The following is a 19,319-nucleotide window of genomic DNA, read 5'->3' as shown; positions in this document are numbered from 1 at the left end:
GGAGAATAGAAGGGCGTCGGGCGATGGCTAATCTTGTATTCTCAGCATGATCAAATCACCAGGCAACAGATATAAATAAAAGGGCCCAGGAAATGAGGAATTCACATTCAAGGGTGTCAGCAGCAAAATGAAGATTCATGGTGAAGAGGGGAGAAGAGAAGGAGGAGAAGAGGAGCAGGAGAAGAGAAGGAGGAGAAGAGGAGCAGGAGAAGAGAAGGAGGCAAAAATTAACTGCACATAAAAGGACACACCAGCCCTCAGAAAACAGGGGGGGGGGGGGATGAAGAGAAAGAAAGAAAGGGAGAGAGACAGAGAGAGAGAAATATCACATGGCAGAGAGGTGAGTGGTCTGCACTCCGTCATGGAGACAGGTGCTTTTATTTGACATGCAATAGCAGGCCTTTGTTATGGAGGATATTCTAAAAATACTGTGGCCCCTCTCTCTCTGTCTCACACACACATCATCACTCTGGTTCATGCACAACTCATTACTGAAGAACACACACACACACACACACACACACACACACACACACACACACACACACACACACACACACACACACACGCGCGCGCGCGCCGCGCGCACACACACATACACACACACACGCGCACACACACATACACACACACACACACACACACACACACACACACACACACACACACACACACACACACACACACACACACACACACACACACATGGGTCTAATGTTCACCTCCTGAACAAAGCAACCAATAAACAGCTCCTAAACAAATCTTGAGTCCAGCCAATCAGACGAACCAGAAGCATCCGAGCACAGACGATGTTCAAACGCTGCCGTTAATGTCTGGCAGCAGCAACATGTTAGCGTCAGCCGTTCAACAACCCACAAGAGAAATGCTGTAGAATAAAAGGAAAGTGTCTGAACCCAGCTTTTCCAATTCTGCCCCAACTCATCACTCAGGATCTGATTATTAACCAGCAGATTTTCTAGGGTAAAACCCACTAAACCGCTCTGGTCCTTCTGATGTACGAGCATACCCGCACCCCCGAGGACGCTAGGCATGACGCATCGAGCCCTCTGAGGTTTGATAGGTGGGGTAGGGTAGGGTAGGAGGAGCCAGAGGAGAGCCCACTCACCTGCTTCTGCTCCTCCCCCAGACTGTCCCACATGGAGGCGACGATCTTGGAGACATCGCCGAAGGTGGCGTTGGGGTTCTGGCCCTTGATGGCGGCCTGCGTGTCACGGAAGAAGAGGGCGTAGGCCGACACGGGCTTCTGCGGCTCGTTCGGATCCTTCTTCTTCTTCTTCTTCTGGGGTTTGGGCTTGGGCTTGAGCGCGTCTGACGAAGGTCTCTTCTCTGCCGTGATCTGGAGGTGAAGAGGAGACAGGGGTGGTGTGAGGATGGAGGACCACACATGGAGGAGGAGGCTACTTCACTTTTGATTTGAACACGGCTGGTTTGACCAAAGAGATTTTCAGTACAGTGTTTTAGCTCCATTGTTCTTGCCATACTGGTTAATGGGTGAAATATGTCAGTGTTACAAGAGCGAAATGATTCATGATTCCTATAGTGACAATTACAGAAGATCACTCATTCCTTCTCCTGTGTCTTTAGTGTTTAGATAAGATCTATCTCCCTGTAGATGACTGGAGATAGAGGCCTAATGGGAGCCATGCATGGGTGTGAGTAGAATACCACGAAACCTCTTAAGTGGATTTCAGATGGTGTCATTCAATTAGATGTGGTCAAATCAATGAAATCAACTTTCAGTTTCAATCATATCCTCAATAAGGCGACGGAAATGAAATCCCTGTATGTACATCTCATTTGGTGTAGGGGATTTTGAAAGCTGTGCACTGACACAAACAGACGTCTGCCCTGGGCTGAGGAACAAGATCTTCTGGTTTAAGTTCCATACCTGCTGCTTTTGAACGCATAAGCGGTAATGAGCTTCTAGACATGCATGTGTTTGACTATGCAAATGTGAGTTGTCTTTTATCTGCAAACAACATGAAATAAAAATGGGATACAGTGAAACCCAGAGAGTGCTTTCACTCTAGCCCAGTCTGTGTAATATGTTGTGACAGGTTATGCACAATCTCTCTCTTTCTCTCTCTCTCTCTCTCTCTCACACACACACACACACACACACACACACACACACACACACACACACACACACACACACACACACACACACACACACACACACACACACACACACACACACACACACACTCTCTCTCTCTCTCTGCTTGCTGTGTTAAAAGCAGATGGGACAGTGAAGCCCCGGAGAAAGAGCTCTGAAATATTCAGGACAAAATTGATTGCTGTGGTGTGGGTTGGGCTGAGCAGACATGGCTAATATCCCATCTGAATCAGTGCTACACGGCTTCGGCTCATGTCTGCGGCCTGCGAATATTTGTCTCTTCCACTAAACGGCTGCATGTTTAAATCAAACAAAAAAAGTCATTATTCAAATTTGTACAAGTGCAGCGAGAGAGAGAGAGGGAGAGAGAGAGAGAGAGAGAGAGAGACCCTGAAATGTTTCAGTCAAACACGAGGTTGTAACTAATGAGTGAAATAGATTTCTGGGACACCGGTAGATTTCAAAGCTGCTTATGAAACACTATTCACAGTTGTCAGCATTTTTGTCAGTGCCAGTGTAAGATGAAACAAGGACCAGTCACACACTCTTTTCACTCGGTACCTGCTCACGGTACAGTACACCAACCATCCTGCTCTCTTGACCTTCTGTGTCAAACAGCAAACAGCCACTTTCACAGGAGCAGAAGGTAGTGTTGGTGTAGATCCAGATGAATGGAATTTCTTTTTAATTGGTAACGACATGCGAATAAAGTCCAAATGTTTCTTGCATTCGTATAATTCATAACTGCTTCTAAAGCACGCATTACAACTGAAACAAAGCATGCCATATTTGCACATAATTTGCATTCCAAACTTGAAAAAAGATATTTGAATCATGTCCAAACAAGGTGTACAGTGTAAACACAATGGTGGATAATGTAAACACACAGACACATATTGACACACACACACACACACACACACACACACACAGAACTGGGTGCACTGAAAGAGAGATGCCACATGCATTTATTTAGACACATGTGTGTGTATGTGTTAGGGGATCTACAACAGTATGAGATGTAGCCAGATGGAGTATGAGATGTATGAAGTGTAGTGTATGGAGAAAACCCCAAAGAGCAGCCAACACTATATAGATTTACATTCACCAAACACCAGTACACTTGATAAGAACATACATACATACAAACACTCACAAAACCCTGTATGTGTTTGAGTGAGAGAGATGGGGGGGGGGGTGGCAGTGGGGAGAGAAAGATAGAGGGAGAGAGAGAGAGAGAGAGAGAGAGAGAGAGAGAGAGAGAGAGAGAGAGAGAGAAAATGATAATTTGTTTTCCAGCAAATAAAATGCCATAGGGGCCAGGAGCAATATGCTTATAATTATTATAGTCATTCAAACTATGCTCTGTGCCAACAACTTCAGCAACAATACATTGTGCTTAAAATATTCATTATACTCTTATCTAGATATACAGAGAACATTCTGAAGACAAGAACATGCCACGTGGTTTGGCTACTGCTGCTACAGACCTTTGTATAATCCCATGGTCTAAAACAATGTCATTTGTGCATTGTGTAAGTTAATTCACTCTTTTTACTCTTAGATCCAATTAAGTATGCCACAGGGCGATAATGAGGGCCTCCTTACTGCTAGTGCCTTACTGTCGCAGTCAAATTAAATTTTAACTGACACTTTCAATAAAGGAAAAGGATGACGGACAAGCTGGAGTAATTGGATTTCTAGGACAATAAAAATAGAAAGAGAGGGGAAAGTGAGAGAGAGAGAGAGTGAGAGAGAGAGAGAGAGAAGACAACATGCTTTGATAAAAGCAAGAACAAAAGGCAATTGTATCTGAAGCTGAATTGCTATAATTTGTAAACAGTATAAAAGGGACCTCTTGCAGAAAAAGCATTTGACAATCGTAATTACTTACACAAGCATGCACAAACACATGCACACACACACACACAGGCACACACACACACACACACACACACACACACACACACACACACACACACACACACACACACACACACACACACACACACACACGTGTGAGTGCAAGCATGCACATAAAAATCCCTCCTTTATGAATCCAAAACTTGGCTAACATTCTGAACATTGACTTAGACAACTCTACTGCCTTTCACCTAAAAACTACATTTCCCAAAACCTTCAGTATTTTTCCTCATCCCTTTATGGCAACCAGTATTTCGAACAGAAATGTGGGCCATGTCCCTTCCCTGTACCTTTGTGTGGTAATCTGCCTCCTCTTCCTGGGCGGAGCTTGAGGGAGAGGGCGTGGCCGACTGACTTCCTGGTGACGAGGGGGAACCATGGGTAAAGGAGCCTCGGCCAATCTGAGAGCTGAGCTGGGACAGGGCACTCATGGGGTGGGGCAGTATCCTAGGAGACCTGCTTAGCATGGGGGCGTGGCGGGCTGGGGGGTAGTGACCGCCGTCTTGCCCGGCCAGCGCCTGCATCTAAGGGCGAAAGAAGAAGAACCAAACTTTACCAAAAAATCGGGCCGATTCTTTAAGCTAATCAGCCAGGCTAGCCAGAGGTTTAATATCTGTTTATCCTGTATCATTTGAACCCCAGTCAGGAGTGCCATGCTAACCCAGCTCTCTATTGAAGAGATTCCAGTCACCACATTTTCCCTTCACACAGTGCATTGTCTGTGGTGGAAAACGATTCTTCACTAACCCCTCTGAACCGGCAAGTCGGACACTCGGCTAGCTGGGTCTGGCCCAGTCCACGGCTCTCGATGGTCTCAGTACTGTCAGTCAAGTGCAGAAATTACAAGTACTCCTTATTTTTTTAAAGGGCAGGCTCAAAAAAGAGCCTATATGGGTGAATATGTGACTACTTTTCATTCCCTGCAAAAACTAATCTTCAAAGGTGTCCTTGTTAACAAATGAGTCCTCAAAACCACAAAGGTGCACGCGTTGGCAAACTACGCTGCATCACGGCATTAAGAAACCACCCAACTCTATTCAGAACTTGACATTATAGAGCAAAGACTTTTCCACTTTCGCAAATACTGAGCTGATATGTTGAACGCGATTGCTTGAGATTGCAGAGATAAATGCTCTGTTTACAGTAAGTCATCTACCACACGCGTTCTTCTGTGCAACTTTCAAAGGCACTTCATGAAACCCACTACACCATAGAAGCTTATCTCAGGACAACGTGAGCGACCGCAAGAAATACGCTACATCTAATTACAATGCTGGCACGCCAACATAATTGCATGGAGCCTCAAATATGTTTTGAATGTTTTACATGCCAAAATAGCCACGCCCACAGTCACTGCAAGAGCCCCTGGTCAACAAATACTAGTAATATACCAAACATTTACCTCAGATTTACCCTGATTTATCCGAGAAGGTTTTAAGTGAACTCTTTAACACTTTGTCTAACTTCTTACTTCACTTTAGTTGTGTACCTCAACTCCCTAACATATACGAACACTTGATTTCCATGTAGCAAATGTATGTAATCATGAATGTGAACGCTCATATATACATAAAGAGAGAGATAAACAGAGGTGCAGAAAATTGCTGTAAAATACACAAGGTTTCAGGGGAAACAGGACGCTTCCTTCATATGTTTTTGTGTATATATGTGTGTGTGTGTGGTCTGTGGTGTGTGTGTGTGTGGAGGGGGTGGGGGTGTGTTGTGTGTGTGCGCTGTGTGTATGTATGTGTGTGTGTGTGTGTTGATGAACTAGCATTTATTAGAAGCATGCAAGCATGCAACATTCATGCCCTGAATAAAACATTAGATGTGAGCTCGGAGCTTTTGGAGTGATTGATGAAGTTAAAGTGGAGCCACAGCACTGCTCCGTCCGCCCAGGCCGAGGGGCGGCCATCTTCAGGAGGGCCTGATCACACAGAGCACCTCTACAAACACGGAGAGGTAGCGGGGCAGTGCGGGCTGTACCACTGCGGCCAGCGGGTGAGATCTGCTGTGTTTACAGGACATTAGATGCTGTTTCTTGGCTGCTGGTAACAAACGGGCAAAAATCCTGAACATGAGCAGTGCTGTTTTGCATTTTAAATTTGCTCGAAAAAAAAAAAAAAAATCCCCAAAAAAACAAAACAAAACAAAAAAAAAACCCCAAAAAACACCAGCACCCTGCCCCTCCTCCACCCTGAGTCCAAACACAACCTCAAACCTCAAATCAAATTTCAAAAACAGCATCACTTCAAATTTCAAACACGGTGAAATGGCTTCTGTGTTGAATAAAAGGTGGAGAAAAGGAAAGAGAAAGAGAGAGAGGAAGAGAGAGAGAGAGAGAGAGAGAGAGAGAGGGAGGGAGAGAGAGAAAATCCATTAATTTTCCATTTTCAGTGGAGTTGTTCTTTAAGAGCTTTCACAAACCAAGAAGCACTGAAAAACCAATTAATCAAACATGAATGGCCTATCATAGCTACTGCAGCCCGATTTCCATAGCAACAGCCTCTGGCTAGAAGCATCAACCCTGTTCTTTAATCCGGGCACTCTATAGCTTTTTCTAAACAACAGAAGACAAGACACCAGAGCAGAGAGAGAGCTCTGCATCTACCTTCATATCACTGCTTCAGTTCCAGGCTGTGATTGAAGTATTTTTCCCTTTTTTCATTTTTCTCTTTTCTTTCTTTCTTCTTTTTTTTTTGGGAGGGGGGGGGGGGGGGCAAAGGTATCATCATCGGTTCTCCACAGTCAGCTGAGCAAAGATCTACCCCAGCCTGCTCCCTCTCTTTCTCTATCTCCCCAACATGCTCTCTCCCTCTCCCTCTCTCTCTCTCTCACCCACATGCTATCTCCCTTTCTTTCTCTCTCTCTCTCCCTCTCCTCTCTCCCTGAAAAATCTGAATAATTTATGGTATTTGTTTCAAAACTGGCATACCAGCACCATGATTTAAATTCTGAATATCATTTCAATGCATGTGACTTGAATTACTGCAGGATGGACTCCCGCTCCAATTTAAACCAGGATATGGTGCAGAAAAAAAACCACTGCTACATACTGTAGTTTCTTTTCAAGTAAATATATAAAACTAGGCCACTTTACAGCTTTCGTCATGTGATAAAAAAGTCAAATCCACAAAATAATAAATTCCCTTTCCACAAAGAAATAAAATCGCAATATCGCTATTTCAATGTCCTGTAAACAAATGTATTACGCCTTTATTTCTCCTCACATTATAAACCCATCACTTTCATATTTCATATTAAATAAGCAATTTCAGGGCAAACAAATTGGTAAACAGATCTGTGTTGCATGTCAGTGCGCACAACCCTTTTGTTCAGTGTCATATTTACCACCAGTTCATTTTGAGCCGTGAATGTAATGGGAGATATAAAGACGGGCAACTTCGCTAAATGACATCTCTTAACGATCAATTTTGGCAAATCAGTCCATGTGAATCATTAAACAGAGGATATTTTGCACAGTGGCTGCGTCGCATGTGCTAAGTGTACATACCAAATATTTGTTTTCAATGCTGTGTGTGGCTGTTCCAGAGAGGTGGATGTGGTAAAAAAAGAGACGGACTGAGAAAGTGTGAGGAGACAGAAAAATAGGGGGAGATGAAATGAGAAAGTGAAGCGGTTAACCGAGGGAGAGAGAGAGAAAGAGGGAGGGAGGGGGACAGGGGGAGTGGAGGGGCTGAGAGAGAGAGAGAGAGAGAGAGAGAGAGAGAGAGAGAAAGGGTAGTGGGGGTGGGTGAGAGAGGAAGAGAAAGAAAGAGAAACAGAAAGATAAAGAGAGAGAGAGAGAGAGAGAGAGAGAGAGAGAGAGAGAGAGAGAGAGAGACAGAGAGGGAGGGAGGGAGCTATCTCCAACAGTCATCAGTTGAGGCTATATAAAGCAGGTTGGGGACGGCTGTACAAACATTATGAAAGAGTCTTACAAAGGTTAGCGGTTGCCATAGGTACTGTATGCTAATTACTAAATGGTATCATCCCTGGCAGGGGGGAGGGTCTCAGTAACTGCCTTTATTTGGCCATTACTGTCTCTCAGCCCAAGACAAACAGTCCTGGTCCCCCCTGCATTCTAATACAAAGGGTCAACACTGGTGCCATTATCCAGATATACACACGATAAGGCCAGATCCATAAATTTATGTTTATTCAAGCTTTCACTGCCCCTCCCAGGAGATAAATGTGGACCAGGCATTTTAAATTACCTTTGTGATGTGAGGAGAGACACATTCTATTTCACATATGCATGTGCATACACACGCATACACATGAACAAACATACACCCACACACACATATGAACAAACATACACACCCACACACATGAACAAACATACACACACACCCACATGAACAAACATACACACACACCCACACACACACACACACACATGCACACACACATGATGCATGCATACACATGAACAAACACACACCCACACACACACACACACACACACACACACACACACACACACACACACACACACACACACACACACACGCATGCGCACACATGCGCACACACGCCAACACATGAACAAACATACATGCACACACACACACACGCATACACACACGCATACACACACACACACACACACACACACAGTGTATTGTTAACGTTCCAGAGACCTTGGGTTGCTGTTAAAAACACTGGAAAGTTGTCTGATTCATTTCCGGTTTGTCTGTTGTTCTGAACAACCCAAACAACATCAGCTCTTTCCCAATTATGGGAGACACATTGTGTGTTTTTGTGTGAGTGACACTGGGAACAGAGAGAATATCCCCATGTTATTGTTGCAATAATCCCATGACCTATTCTTTAATGCCCTCACGTGGATTGTGATTGGCTCACCCGTGCGGCTCAGTCACGGCAGCCGGCCAATCACTAGCTGTGCAAATGGGGCTAACACTAACAAGGCAAACGTAAGTGTGAAGAGTGTACATAAACCTCCAGCCTCACCGTCTTGCATTCACCGGTCGGCGCACTATACTACACTCCCAATCAAAACGACAATAAAACGAATCCATAACCCAGAATCATCCACCTGCTGCCTCTCCGTTAACACTGTCGCTGTGGCACAAACGCGAACGTGGTCCACGGCGATTCCACTGAACACGTGGCTCCGCTCCGCAGAGACGACCTGACGTCTCGTCTGGAAAAGACTTCCCCGCGCACCGGCGTCCACTTAATCACAAGTGGAAGTGATCTGTAGTTTCAGCCGTGCCACTTCTGGAGGGCCGGGGCGAATTCAGCAAGTCTAATGGCCGCCGGGGGATGGGGGGGGCGTGTCTTGGCATCTTGGCAGTCCCGTGGTCCCTCCCCCTTCCCCTCCACCCCCCCCTGCCCCACCTCCTCCCCGTGATTGGAGACATCTTGTTGGGAGTGATGGCTCACTCGGCGCAGGTTCACAGTTGCTATTGTAAAATCACAGAGCGTTTAATTGAAACAAATGACTATAATAATAGAACATTATCCCGGCAGGCTTGCGGCCATGGCAGCTTTAATTAGCCGAGCGCCGGAGACCGATCCTTCACGAGCGCAGTAAACAGAGCGAGAGGGAGCGAGAGAGGGAGAGAGGGGGAGAGAGAGAGAGAGAGAGAGAGGGAGAGAGGGAGGGATGAAGTGGGAGGCTGGCCTCGCCTTGCCCTCCCCACGACTCCTCGTTCGCCCCGGGGGCAGAACATGAGAACCTGCTGCCTCTCCTCTCACCCCCGCCGCCACTACCTCCGCGTCTGGGCCGACGGCCCGGAGGGTCATTTATAACGTCGCTACGAGCGCTAATAAGGGAGCGGCTTTATAAATCACAGGCTGGTTAAATCGGTAGGCAGGGAGGACTGGGCCCGAGCTGCACGGCGCGCGCGAGCCGCACCGGGGGGAACACGGCAGGGTTCCGTCACACGTGTCGGGCCCAGTCGCAGCGGTCACGTGCGCTTCAAGGAAAGAGCATTAAAGAAGCTAGAGTGAGGAGTTCTATTACCACAACAGCACCATGATAGACCGTACTGTAATACGGAGGAGAGGGGGACGTAGCAAGCAGGGGATACGCCGAGAAGAAGGAAAGAATGAGAGAAAGAGGAAGGGGCGAGGTAGAGAGAGGAGGAGAAAGAGAGAGGGAAATAAGAGACAGAAGTCTTAGGCAGGCAGTCCAAAATCATAATTGGTAAACTCTTTTAGACTGATTTTAATGAGGAAAAAACAGATGTCCAGTTCAAGAAAAGGCAGAGGGAACAGTGCCATTTCTATTCACGGCGTCTCTCTCTCTCTCCTCACCTGTTCGTGTGTATGTAAAGTTGTTAATGAAGTGCAGCAAATAGCTGCATCGCTGCAAACGCCACTCCTGCCACAGTCACAACAACGTATGGTTCGTTAACAAACACACAACAGGGCATTGTGGGCCGGCACTGCCTGCTAGCAGCTGCGGTTTGCGCGCTCATCTGTTGAGTTGAAAGAGCGGTGCTGGTGCTGGTGCTGGTGCTCTCTCCACGGCTGGAGCGCTCCGGTCCTCTCTCCCGCCACAAGAGGCAGGATGGGCCCGCTTTGACATGACAGCTCCGAAATGACTTCGATGGGGGGGGGGGGGTGTAGAGCAGACTCAACACGCCATCCAGACAGTGAGACAGAATATTTCTGCTGCATCTAATGAGAAAAGGAACCCAGAGGTCTGTCTATTCTCACATACACACACACACACACACACGTGCACGTGCGCAAAACAGACGCACACACATACACGTGCACGCTCCTCAGCAGGGAGTTGTGGCAACAATTAGGTTCATTTGAGGACGATTAGCGAGTGTGTTAGCACCACATGTGTGTGTGGCCACGGAGCGACTCCAAAAGTCAATCAAAAAGTCAATCCTACAGTCAATCCCGGCCCTCCCAAACACATCTGCTTTGGCACTTTGGATTGTATCGACACGGGCTTCACACCTTCCGCAGAGCACAACTCTGGTAGAACGGACTGAGGTTTTCACTCTCACTAAATCAAACAGGAATTAGGCTGGCACACGCACGCTCTAACCAACATCACTACTGATGAGCCAGCCCAAACTATCAAAACTGGCTATTTGAAAAATGGACTTCCAGCCCTAACTCTCCGTTTCCTATGAAAACAAGACAGTCTCGCTGTGCCTGCTGGTCGTAGACCTGAAGGCAGGCGGTCCGGGTCTGCGTGGTCCGGGTCTGTGTGGTCCAGAGCGTGATACTGACCACTGCATCCAGAAGTCACTGCAAGCTGGACTGAAGACCAGTGCTCCTTTGATACCACATGTCCAGGGCACGGATGTGATTAATGATTATGGTTCAAAAGTGTTTTGTTTTATTTCTTTTTTTATCCTCCCAGCAATATATGACTAAATTAAAGTGCCTTTCATATTTATGAATAGCTATATCCATTGCATAAAGATACACAACCTTCGTTATAAACAGCATGAGTGTTGTGTTAATGAGTGTTGAATTATCGGTTTTCTGTGACTGTGATGTCTGTGCTCACTGAACCCCTCTATCTAACATTCCAACTATCAACACTTCAACACTCTGTGTTCCTATCTATCTATTTATTTATTTAGGTTTTAATGGAGAACTCGTCGTGCTTTACCCTTAATTGCCCTGTCACGCTACAAAACAGACAGCGCAGACTCTGCAAGTTGTTTCACTGGAAAAAATTATGCTGGCTCAGTGTGGGGACGGCTGAGACAGAAAGTGAAGTGCGCAGGCATAAAGAAGCAGGCGTGGTCTTTGTTTACTGGCATGTGTAGAGACACGTGTCCACCGACACCTCTATCTGACCTCGGGGGGCCCCTCTCATCCATCGTGAGGTTAGCAGCCAGGCTAGCAGCTCACGATGAGGACATGTCACGTTCCCCAGTAAGAACTACCGGGCAGAGCAGGAAAGGAGGAGAATGAGAGAAAGAGCATCACATTATTCTACCGTACCCTGCCATTGCTTTCAAATCCCCCCCCCCCCCTCTCTCTCTCCCTCCCTCCCGTCGTTTGGAAGGGGCCGTAGTCAGTCGTCGCATGCTGGTGATATGCAGCACAGTAATACAGACATGATTTCATGCTCCGATAAGATGGAGAATGTGGTGGCCAAATGAGATACATAAAACAGGCGCCTATCTAGCCCAATGGTAATAGCTGGTGGCGGAGTAGGACACCCCCCCCGTCTCCACCCCCCCCCCCCCCCCCTCTGAGATAAGGACGCTGAGGATGTGCTATTGGTATGCTGACTCACAATCAAATCAGAGTCTGTTTTTCCGGCCCTGGAGCCGATGTCCTTCCCAAAACGGCCGTGCTTTTGCCGGCCGGTGCTGACGGGGCGAAAAAGTAAACGCGGCCGGGTAAACGGCCACGTCGAGGGCCGAGCGCGGGACGCCCCCGGAGCGCCGAGCCGCGTCAGGAGCCCTGAAGTCCTGTCTGGAGGCCGGCCAGGCCTAGCAGCTAAAGACGCACGGCGAGGGAACCCACCAACGGGCCCGCACAGGACAAGCTTGCTGGACACATTAAAAGGGAACTCAATTAAATCCACACATGGTGTCTTGATTAGGAGGCTAATTATCTTTATTAGAAAAAAGACCGGGCTTCTCATTGGCCAGTACACCCCCCCCCCCCCCCCCCCCCCCACTTCCATTTGTGATATAATGAAATTGGAAAATAACTTCTATTTCCTTAAAACATCTCTTAATACACAAGCACAGTCTCATATCATATTGCGGGGAAAGAAATAAGGCACCTTCTCCCCAGAGATAATAAAAGAATTGAATTTTTCCTTATCGGCCCGGTCATCTATTTTTCCACGGAATGCTATTACTTGCTGCCTACGGTTGCTAGGCAACAGGAAATATTAATAGGGCCTTTTATTAGGCAGGCTTTCACAGTACAGCACTAAAATGAAGAAGTGAGGAACATGAATGGGTTACATAAATCTTTAGACCTCGCCGAGCTTTTGCACAAGCCTCTGTTTGCCTCCTGATTTATGGTGCCTTCGCTTCATTTATGGGAAATAGCGGTGTGAAATAAGAAAAATGGTACATTACCCTGAAGGACTATTTGAAAATAAATAATCGCAAAAGGTGAAAAGAAAGCTGTTTAAAAACCAGGGGGAGGGGCTTGCTCTTCACCCCACCCCCATTTTTGTGGTCGCGTTTCACAGAACAGGGGAGCTTTCTCTCTCTCTTTTTCCATTTTTTTTTTCGTGTGTGAACGCATCAATCATGTGTGTAATATTGCTTACAGAAAATGCCTTCTATGATGCTTTTTCAACTGCCAAGAGGTGGGAAAAAAATATAAAAGTTATTAATAGTTCCATAAAGCATTTCCGCTGAGAACGTAATCCTGAGGTTGTGTGGTGATGCAAATATCTTTGGACTTATGCTGATTAATCGAGACTATAATTCATGCTTAAAAAGAAAAGAAATTGGTAGCTTCTGTTTGGTGTTTATTTAGATTTTTTTTTATTCTTTCTATTTTTAATGCGAAACTTTCAAGCAAAACACTCCTTTGGTGTTTATACAAGCTCTGTATAAGACAGAAGAAGCCAGCTGTTTCACTGGACATTGGTTCAAAGGACCTGGGCTCAATTCAACACAAACACGTGGAATTAAAGCTGGTTGGCTTTCTAATGTCCGCAACCAACCACTGCTCTTTGGAAGGCCGTCATCTCCAGGCTATTTACGGCCTAACGCGGGACCTCGCTAGCTAATTTGGGCTGTGATGAATTTCACAGGCCAGAGTGGGGCACTGCTCAGCCCAATACATCCAACTGCTCAGCCCAATACATCCACCGAGTCCCGGTGCCTTTTCCATCCAGGTGCTGCCCCAAAAGCTCAGTGTCAGGACTATATGAGGAACAAGAGCTCACGGGCAGCAGACGCATTTGCTGTGCAAATGAACTTGGGAGCGAGACACCTGTCAGCATTTTCCACACCCGAACTGTAAACCAGTTTTTTTAATATATAACATTCAGTAGAACCATCAAGTTTCGATTTACACACTGAAGTCCTTTATGCATGAGAACTAGTTCTGTTGTATAACAGCTTTCTCCAGTTAAAGAAACTTGACCAAATACCGAAATGACACGATTTCCAGCTTGTTCCTGTGACTGATTCGGTGAGGCAGGGGTTAAGTTCAAAATGACGCGGGCTTGTGCCAGAATTCCAGGTGTCCTATTTTTAATAGAAGTGAAATCCATCAGGGAGCATACTAGCATGCAAGCTAGAAACCTGAATCATTTCAGTCTGATTCTCTGAAACTAGTCCTTGAAGTTTCTCCTTTTTACATACAGAATTGCCAGCAGAGTTTTCTGAGTTTTTTTTAAGTATGAACTGGAATACAGCAGCCTGCCATCACCTGATGGTTCCTATCTAGCAGCTGTGTATCTCAGAACTATGACGTCTGCTGCCCGGGATACACGGCAGGCCACTCTGACTATGAAGAGAAAGATAAGATAAATATTACAGCTCCTCTTTCACCCAACCCTAGATGGAATATTTAGCCAATGAATATCATGAAAAGAATCCACGTGTGCAACGTCACATGTTGACCAGAGATGAAAGTATGGCATAGTGTTAAACAAATGGTCTGTGATAAAACCTTTCTGGTCTTACGGTTGCTTGGTAACATTTGGAGTATTTCTTCCCATTCCTGTTATATTACAGACGTACCGCATGCTATTGGTGTTGGGGAGATCCAACAGCCTGCATTTACAAGCCCAATGTAACAGTATTAAGTGTACATTTACACTGCATTAAAAAAAACACCTCTTGAAATGGCAGTCAGTGACTGCCTCCTAAAAGCTGTGGTAATGACAGTCGTGATGCACGGGTTGTCACGACAAAGGGTCGTTAAAGCTGTGCTAATCATGAGAATAATTACAGAGCGACTTGGTGAAAACGAAGCAGCGTATGTGGGAACACAGGAAGAACCCGCCATTAGATTCCAACAGATTAGACTCGGTTTATCATCAACCACGGCCATAATTAATCCTGCAGTTACAAATAGAACAAATATTGAATTTAGACGTATTCTGCAGTGCATTCAAATGTAAGGTGTGATATCGCAAATATCTGCTAAATGGTTTTAATATTTGTGATTTCAGTGGTGGATGGAATAAAACATTTTAGCATTGGTGTCGCTAATGAAGTTAGCTGGGTGGCTAGGCATGTTTTGGTATTAGGTCATTAAAAAGAAAACAGGCCTGATCACACTGGCACTACCAGAGCACAATGGTTTGAGTACTGTTTAAAAACTTCCCTGATGCTTCGTCACCACATACTTGTTTACTTTAAACCTTACCGGGATGAAATCCTCCTTCTTCAGAAACTTTGTACAGTACCTTCCTGTGTGTGATTGATAAGATCGATGCCACCTGATCATGGATATTAGATGTCTAATGCACTGGGGCCAGTGGAAGATGCTATGACAGCTAGCGCATTAGCGAGACGAAGGAGGGGGGGGGGGGGGGGGGGGGGGGGCTCACCAGGCACATCAGTGCATCGAGACCAGATATCATGTTCATCAGGAAATATTTGATACTCTCTCGTGAAGGAATCTTAGGCCTTTTGGCAAATGGCAAATACTTTCAATCAGTTGATGAGGACACTGAATTTGGGATCTAAACTAGCGGCTGAAAAATTTATGCATTCTTATCTTTAATGCACATCTATTTTCCATCAAGATCACTTTCTTAGTGATCCTGATGAATTTGGTTGCTGTGTAAGAGAGTCCACGATGGTTCTTCAAAACAGAAATAATGTTTTAAACATGGAAGAGGTTCATATCTCTGCACAGAATTACAATTCAGTGTTTTAAGTCACTCTGGGTTAGGATGGGGGTTCTGGCGGCAACTGCTGTTAGCATATGCAGCAGGGTCTTTACTGTAGCAGAAGTTATAAGTGTTCCTCAAGGGCACAAATGCAAAGTGGTGATAAATCTATAACTCTCACCATTTCAGTTTAGTTTTTCGTAATGCATGAACAGGGATGAAACTGCTCTCCCTCTGCATGCTGGGAATCCAGAATTCAAACGTCCACCTGATTGGCTACAGACACAAGCCCAGTGAAGAAAACCGGATGTTGTATCATTGCAGCTCTAGATCACATCGTAACTGGGCCTCATTGCTAAGTTTATGTAAATATGTCAGTCACTGAACAGACCAAGTAATTTATTAGTGGAATGAGCTTTGGCACAAAACTTGACATGAGATATGAGATGGTGAAAGACATTTTCTGGCTTAAAAGCACAATCACACCGATGCCTAATGGAATGGATCTGTGTGCAGGCGCTCGAGCTCCTACAAAGCTCTTAGCACTGATGACATCCCATTCAAAACTGCACTCTTTTCTTCCTCTTCATTTCCACAGCCCTTTTCCCTTCCTCCCCTCTTCCCTCCATCCCTCATTCCCTTTCTCATCTCTTTCATCTCTTCTCAGTGACAGTCTCCCTCACTCTCCCTCTCCCTCTCTCCTCTCCCTCTCCCTCCTTTCTTCTCGCTCATTCTAAACCACTCTAATGAAAACAGATCTCTCTATCTCTCTTTACCAGCAGAGCCGGGAGAGGAAGATGAACCCTAATGGGTTTTTTTTTCTCTCCCATTCTCCCTCCTTTTTCTGCTGATGGAATATATGCAATGACCTCTTGATACGTCTGATACGTTTTATCACCTCAGGTTCTGTTTATGCCAGAGTCAAACAGCACAAACAAACCCTCTGGAACGGCGCACCGCATGAACCGACACCAAATGACGTACCAAAGGAGCCCGCCGTTGGTTATTAATTCCTCTCCACCTCTAGCTGCATTAAAATAGTCCTCGGCGTTACGGGGTTCGGGCCGAGGGCCCCGAACTGCCACGTGTACATAAACGAGGGCCGGAGCTGTTGGTCCAGGTAAGCCGCCGTGCGTCCGCAAATTCTTCCAGTCAGCGGTGAAGGGAACGGATACAGTGAAATGACGAATGACGGAGTGGGCTTCCGGTGTCGCTATACCACAGAGCATGAGGTCCAGGTGGATTATTCGTCCCTTCAGCTGAACACCTACCATACACACCCAACGCTGCCTGCTCTGTTTAGCAGACATGAGTAATTCTCTCATGATCGATACAGCTAGCATTATAGAGCCCTTACTGCGGTCTAGGAGGACGCCTCGCTAACAGATGTGAAGATCATGGTGTTCACACCAGAACATTTTTTTTGGTGTTTGAAGGGCTGAAGTTGAGAGTCACACGACGCAGATTTCAGTCATTCTAGGAGAAATCCCTACAACCTACCTGTTTTGTTTCTATGTTTTATATGAATCTTACAACCTGAGCTCCTTTTGTTTCAAGATGCCTGGTAGACGCTTTGACTGGAATTAAAATCCTTGCAGACAGCAATACTTGATTGTAAGGAGATTCAAATTGCTTGTTGAAGCAGAAAATAGCATTGTTTTTCGTCACTGAGAATGTCACTGTAACCGTAATGAAGGATCTCTCAAGTCTCCAAACATACAATAATTCCAGTCAGAAGGAGATTAGCTATTACTGTGTTCTGTTATAGTGTGCGGCACGGAGGCTTGGCACAGCTCTAGGGAGCGGTCTGATGGAACGCCAGGACCTCGGTTAAAGGGCAGAGCAAGAAGGCAGACGTCCGCCAAGATTCTGGATCAGGACGGACACTCTCCCCAGGCCTCCTGTGCATCATCTTGCACTTTCAGAGTTCTAGCACATAGTGCGGCAGCGTTTGTGGACTAGCGGGCACTGCCGTGCATAAGCTCATGTGGTCTGTTTCCTCATGTGGTCTGTTTCCACCTCATAACCTAGTTCTACTCTATTCATGAGCTCCTCGTAAACTCAACCACGAATGAGTTATTGTCCAATCACGTGCCGCCGATCCGACGCTGTGTGGCAATCAGCAAAGAGCATACCTGTCCGGACTACACACGCGCCCCATCAATCTATCCTACGATCCGCCTTTCAATTCATCCAATCATCCATTTATACCACCTCACCCCACTTCCCGCCCTCGCCCCCTCCAAGGACCCTGCGGTGGTAACTCACGGAGGGCATCTGGCTGGTGAGGAGGTGACCATCCTGTGCCAGCATGTTGGACATCATGAGAGCAGGCAGCTCGGGGTAGGAGTAGGGTTGATCAGGCCGTTGTGGGGCAGGAGTGGCACAGGTAACCAGACTCGGGGGTCCATCAGGTGCAGGAGAGGCGGCTCGGGGTGGTTCGGTTGGGGTTATGGGGGGTATCTCGTAGTCCTCATCACCCCCACCTCCACCGTTACCGCTGCCCCACCCTGCCCGGAGTAATTTCTGGACAGACAGGAGGTAAGAGGCAAGGTAGAAATGAGGGAAAGACATTGTTATAGGAGATTATGACATATAGAAGGATCAACATTTAAATAATAAATCAGAAAAAAACATTTTGCAATTCAGGATGATGAAGAACAAAGATCATAGACTGAAATACAGCATTTCAAATGGCCTCACTTGGTGATGCTTTCAGGAAACAGGTCCTGATTAGCAATTAGTGATTCTGATTTCGCCATAAAATTGCTTCAAGATGACCAGAGCTCGGTTTACGGTCTAATCCCAATCAGCATGTCCAACTGTATCATTACATTACCACTCACAGCACCGACATAGTGATTTGAATCATGTTTGTCGCCGTTTTATGTACTAAACGCACAACTCTGTATTTTTCTCTGATCGGCTCTGTCATTTTAAATCTGGATTTGGCAATAGAAAAATATGACTACATTCTAGAGGAAAAAGGACTGAGATAACAGAGAGAGAGAGAGAGAGAGAGAGAGAGAGAGAGAGAGAGAGAGAGAGAGAGAGAGAGACAGAGAGAAATACCAGGGGTATTCAAGGGGGAATGAAAAGCAATTTTGTAGGAGGCGATCTGACTGGAGCCCCTTCCATAATGACTGAGTCAAATTAATCATCAGAAATAATATTCCGCTGTCAACCATTCAAGAGGTTTTTTAATAGAATTTTTATGATTCATGTCTGCCTGTATACATCAAACAGTCAGTTCTGCAACATTTCAGAAATCAATTTCAATATCATCTTTGTGTTGCCTGTCATCTTCTCTCAACGAAAGGCCATTTATCTTACAAACAAATACTTTTAGCAAATGCAGTGGCCATGGAAGAAGGCAGAAACAAGTATTGTGAGGCCTCTGATTTCACCCTCGACACTGTATGTTACTTAAATAAAAGACCTCTATTTCTGTGATGTCACAATAACTCACATTTCCCC

The 19,319-nt window shown here is 45.9% G+C and overlaps 1 protein-coding gene across 1 annotated transcript in view; it reads right to left on the bottom strand.

Moving 5' to 3' along the window:
• The window catches only part of tox2 (TOX high mobility group box family member 2), a 27,582-nt gene extending 8,883 nt beyond the window's left edge, over nucleotides 1-18,699 (bottom strand). Inside the window, 7 exon segments of the mRNA XM_076996579.1 lie at nucleotides 1,127-1,357; nucleotides 4,354-4,587; nucleotides 18,111-18,199; nucleotides 18,202-18,286; nucleotides 18,288-18,347; nucleotides 18,350-18,368; nucleotides 18,689-18,699. Coding sequence (XP_076852694.1) covers nucleotides 1,127-1,357; nucleotides 4,354-4,587; nucleotides 18,111-18,199; nucleotides 18,202-18,286; nucleotides 18,288-18,347; nucleotides 18,350-18,368; nucleotides 18,689-18,699 — 729 coding nt within the window.
• Nucleotides 18,700-19,319: the final 620 nt, after the last annotated feature.

The sequence above is a fragment of the Brachyhypopomus gauderio genome, unplaced genomic scaffold (assembly GCF_052324685.1).
Source record: "Brachyhypopomus gauderio isolate BG-103 unplaced genomic scaffold, BGAUD_0.2 sc711, whole genome shotgun sequence".
Taxonomy (NCBI): Eukaryota; Metazoa; Chordata; class Actinopteri; order Gymnotiformes; family Hypopomidae; genus Brachyhypopomus; species Brachyhypopomus gauderio.
This window is presented reverse-complemented; position numbering and strand designations above follow the sequence as displayed.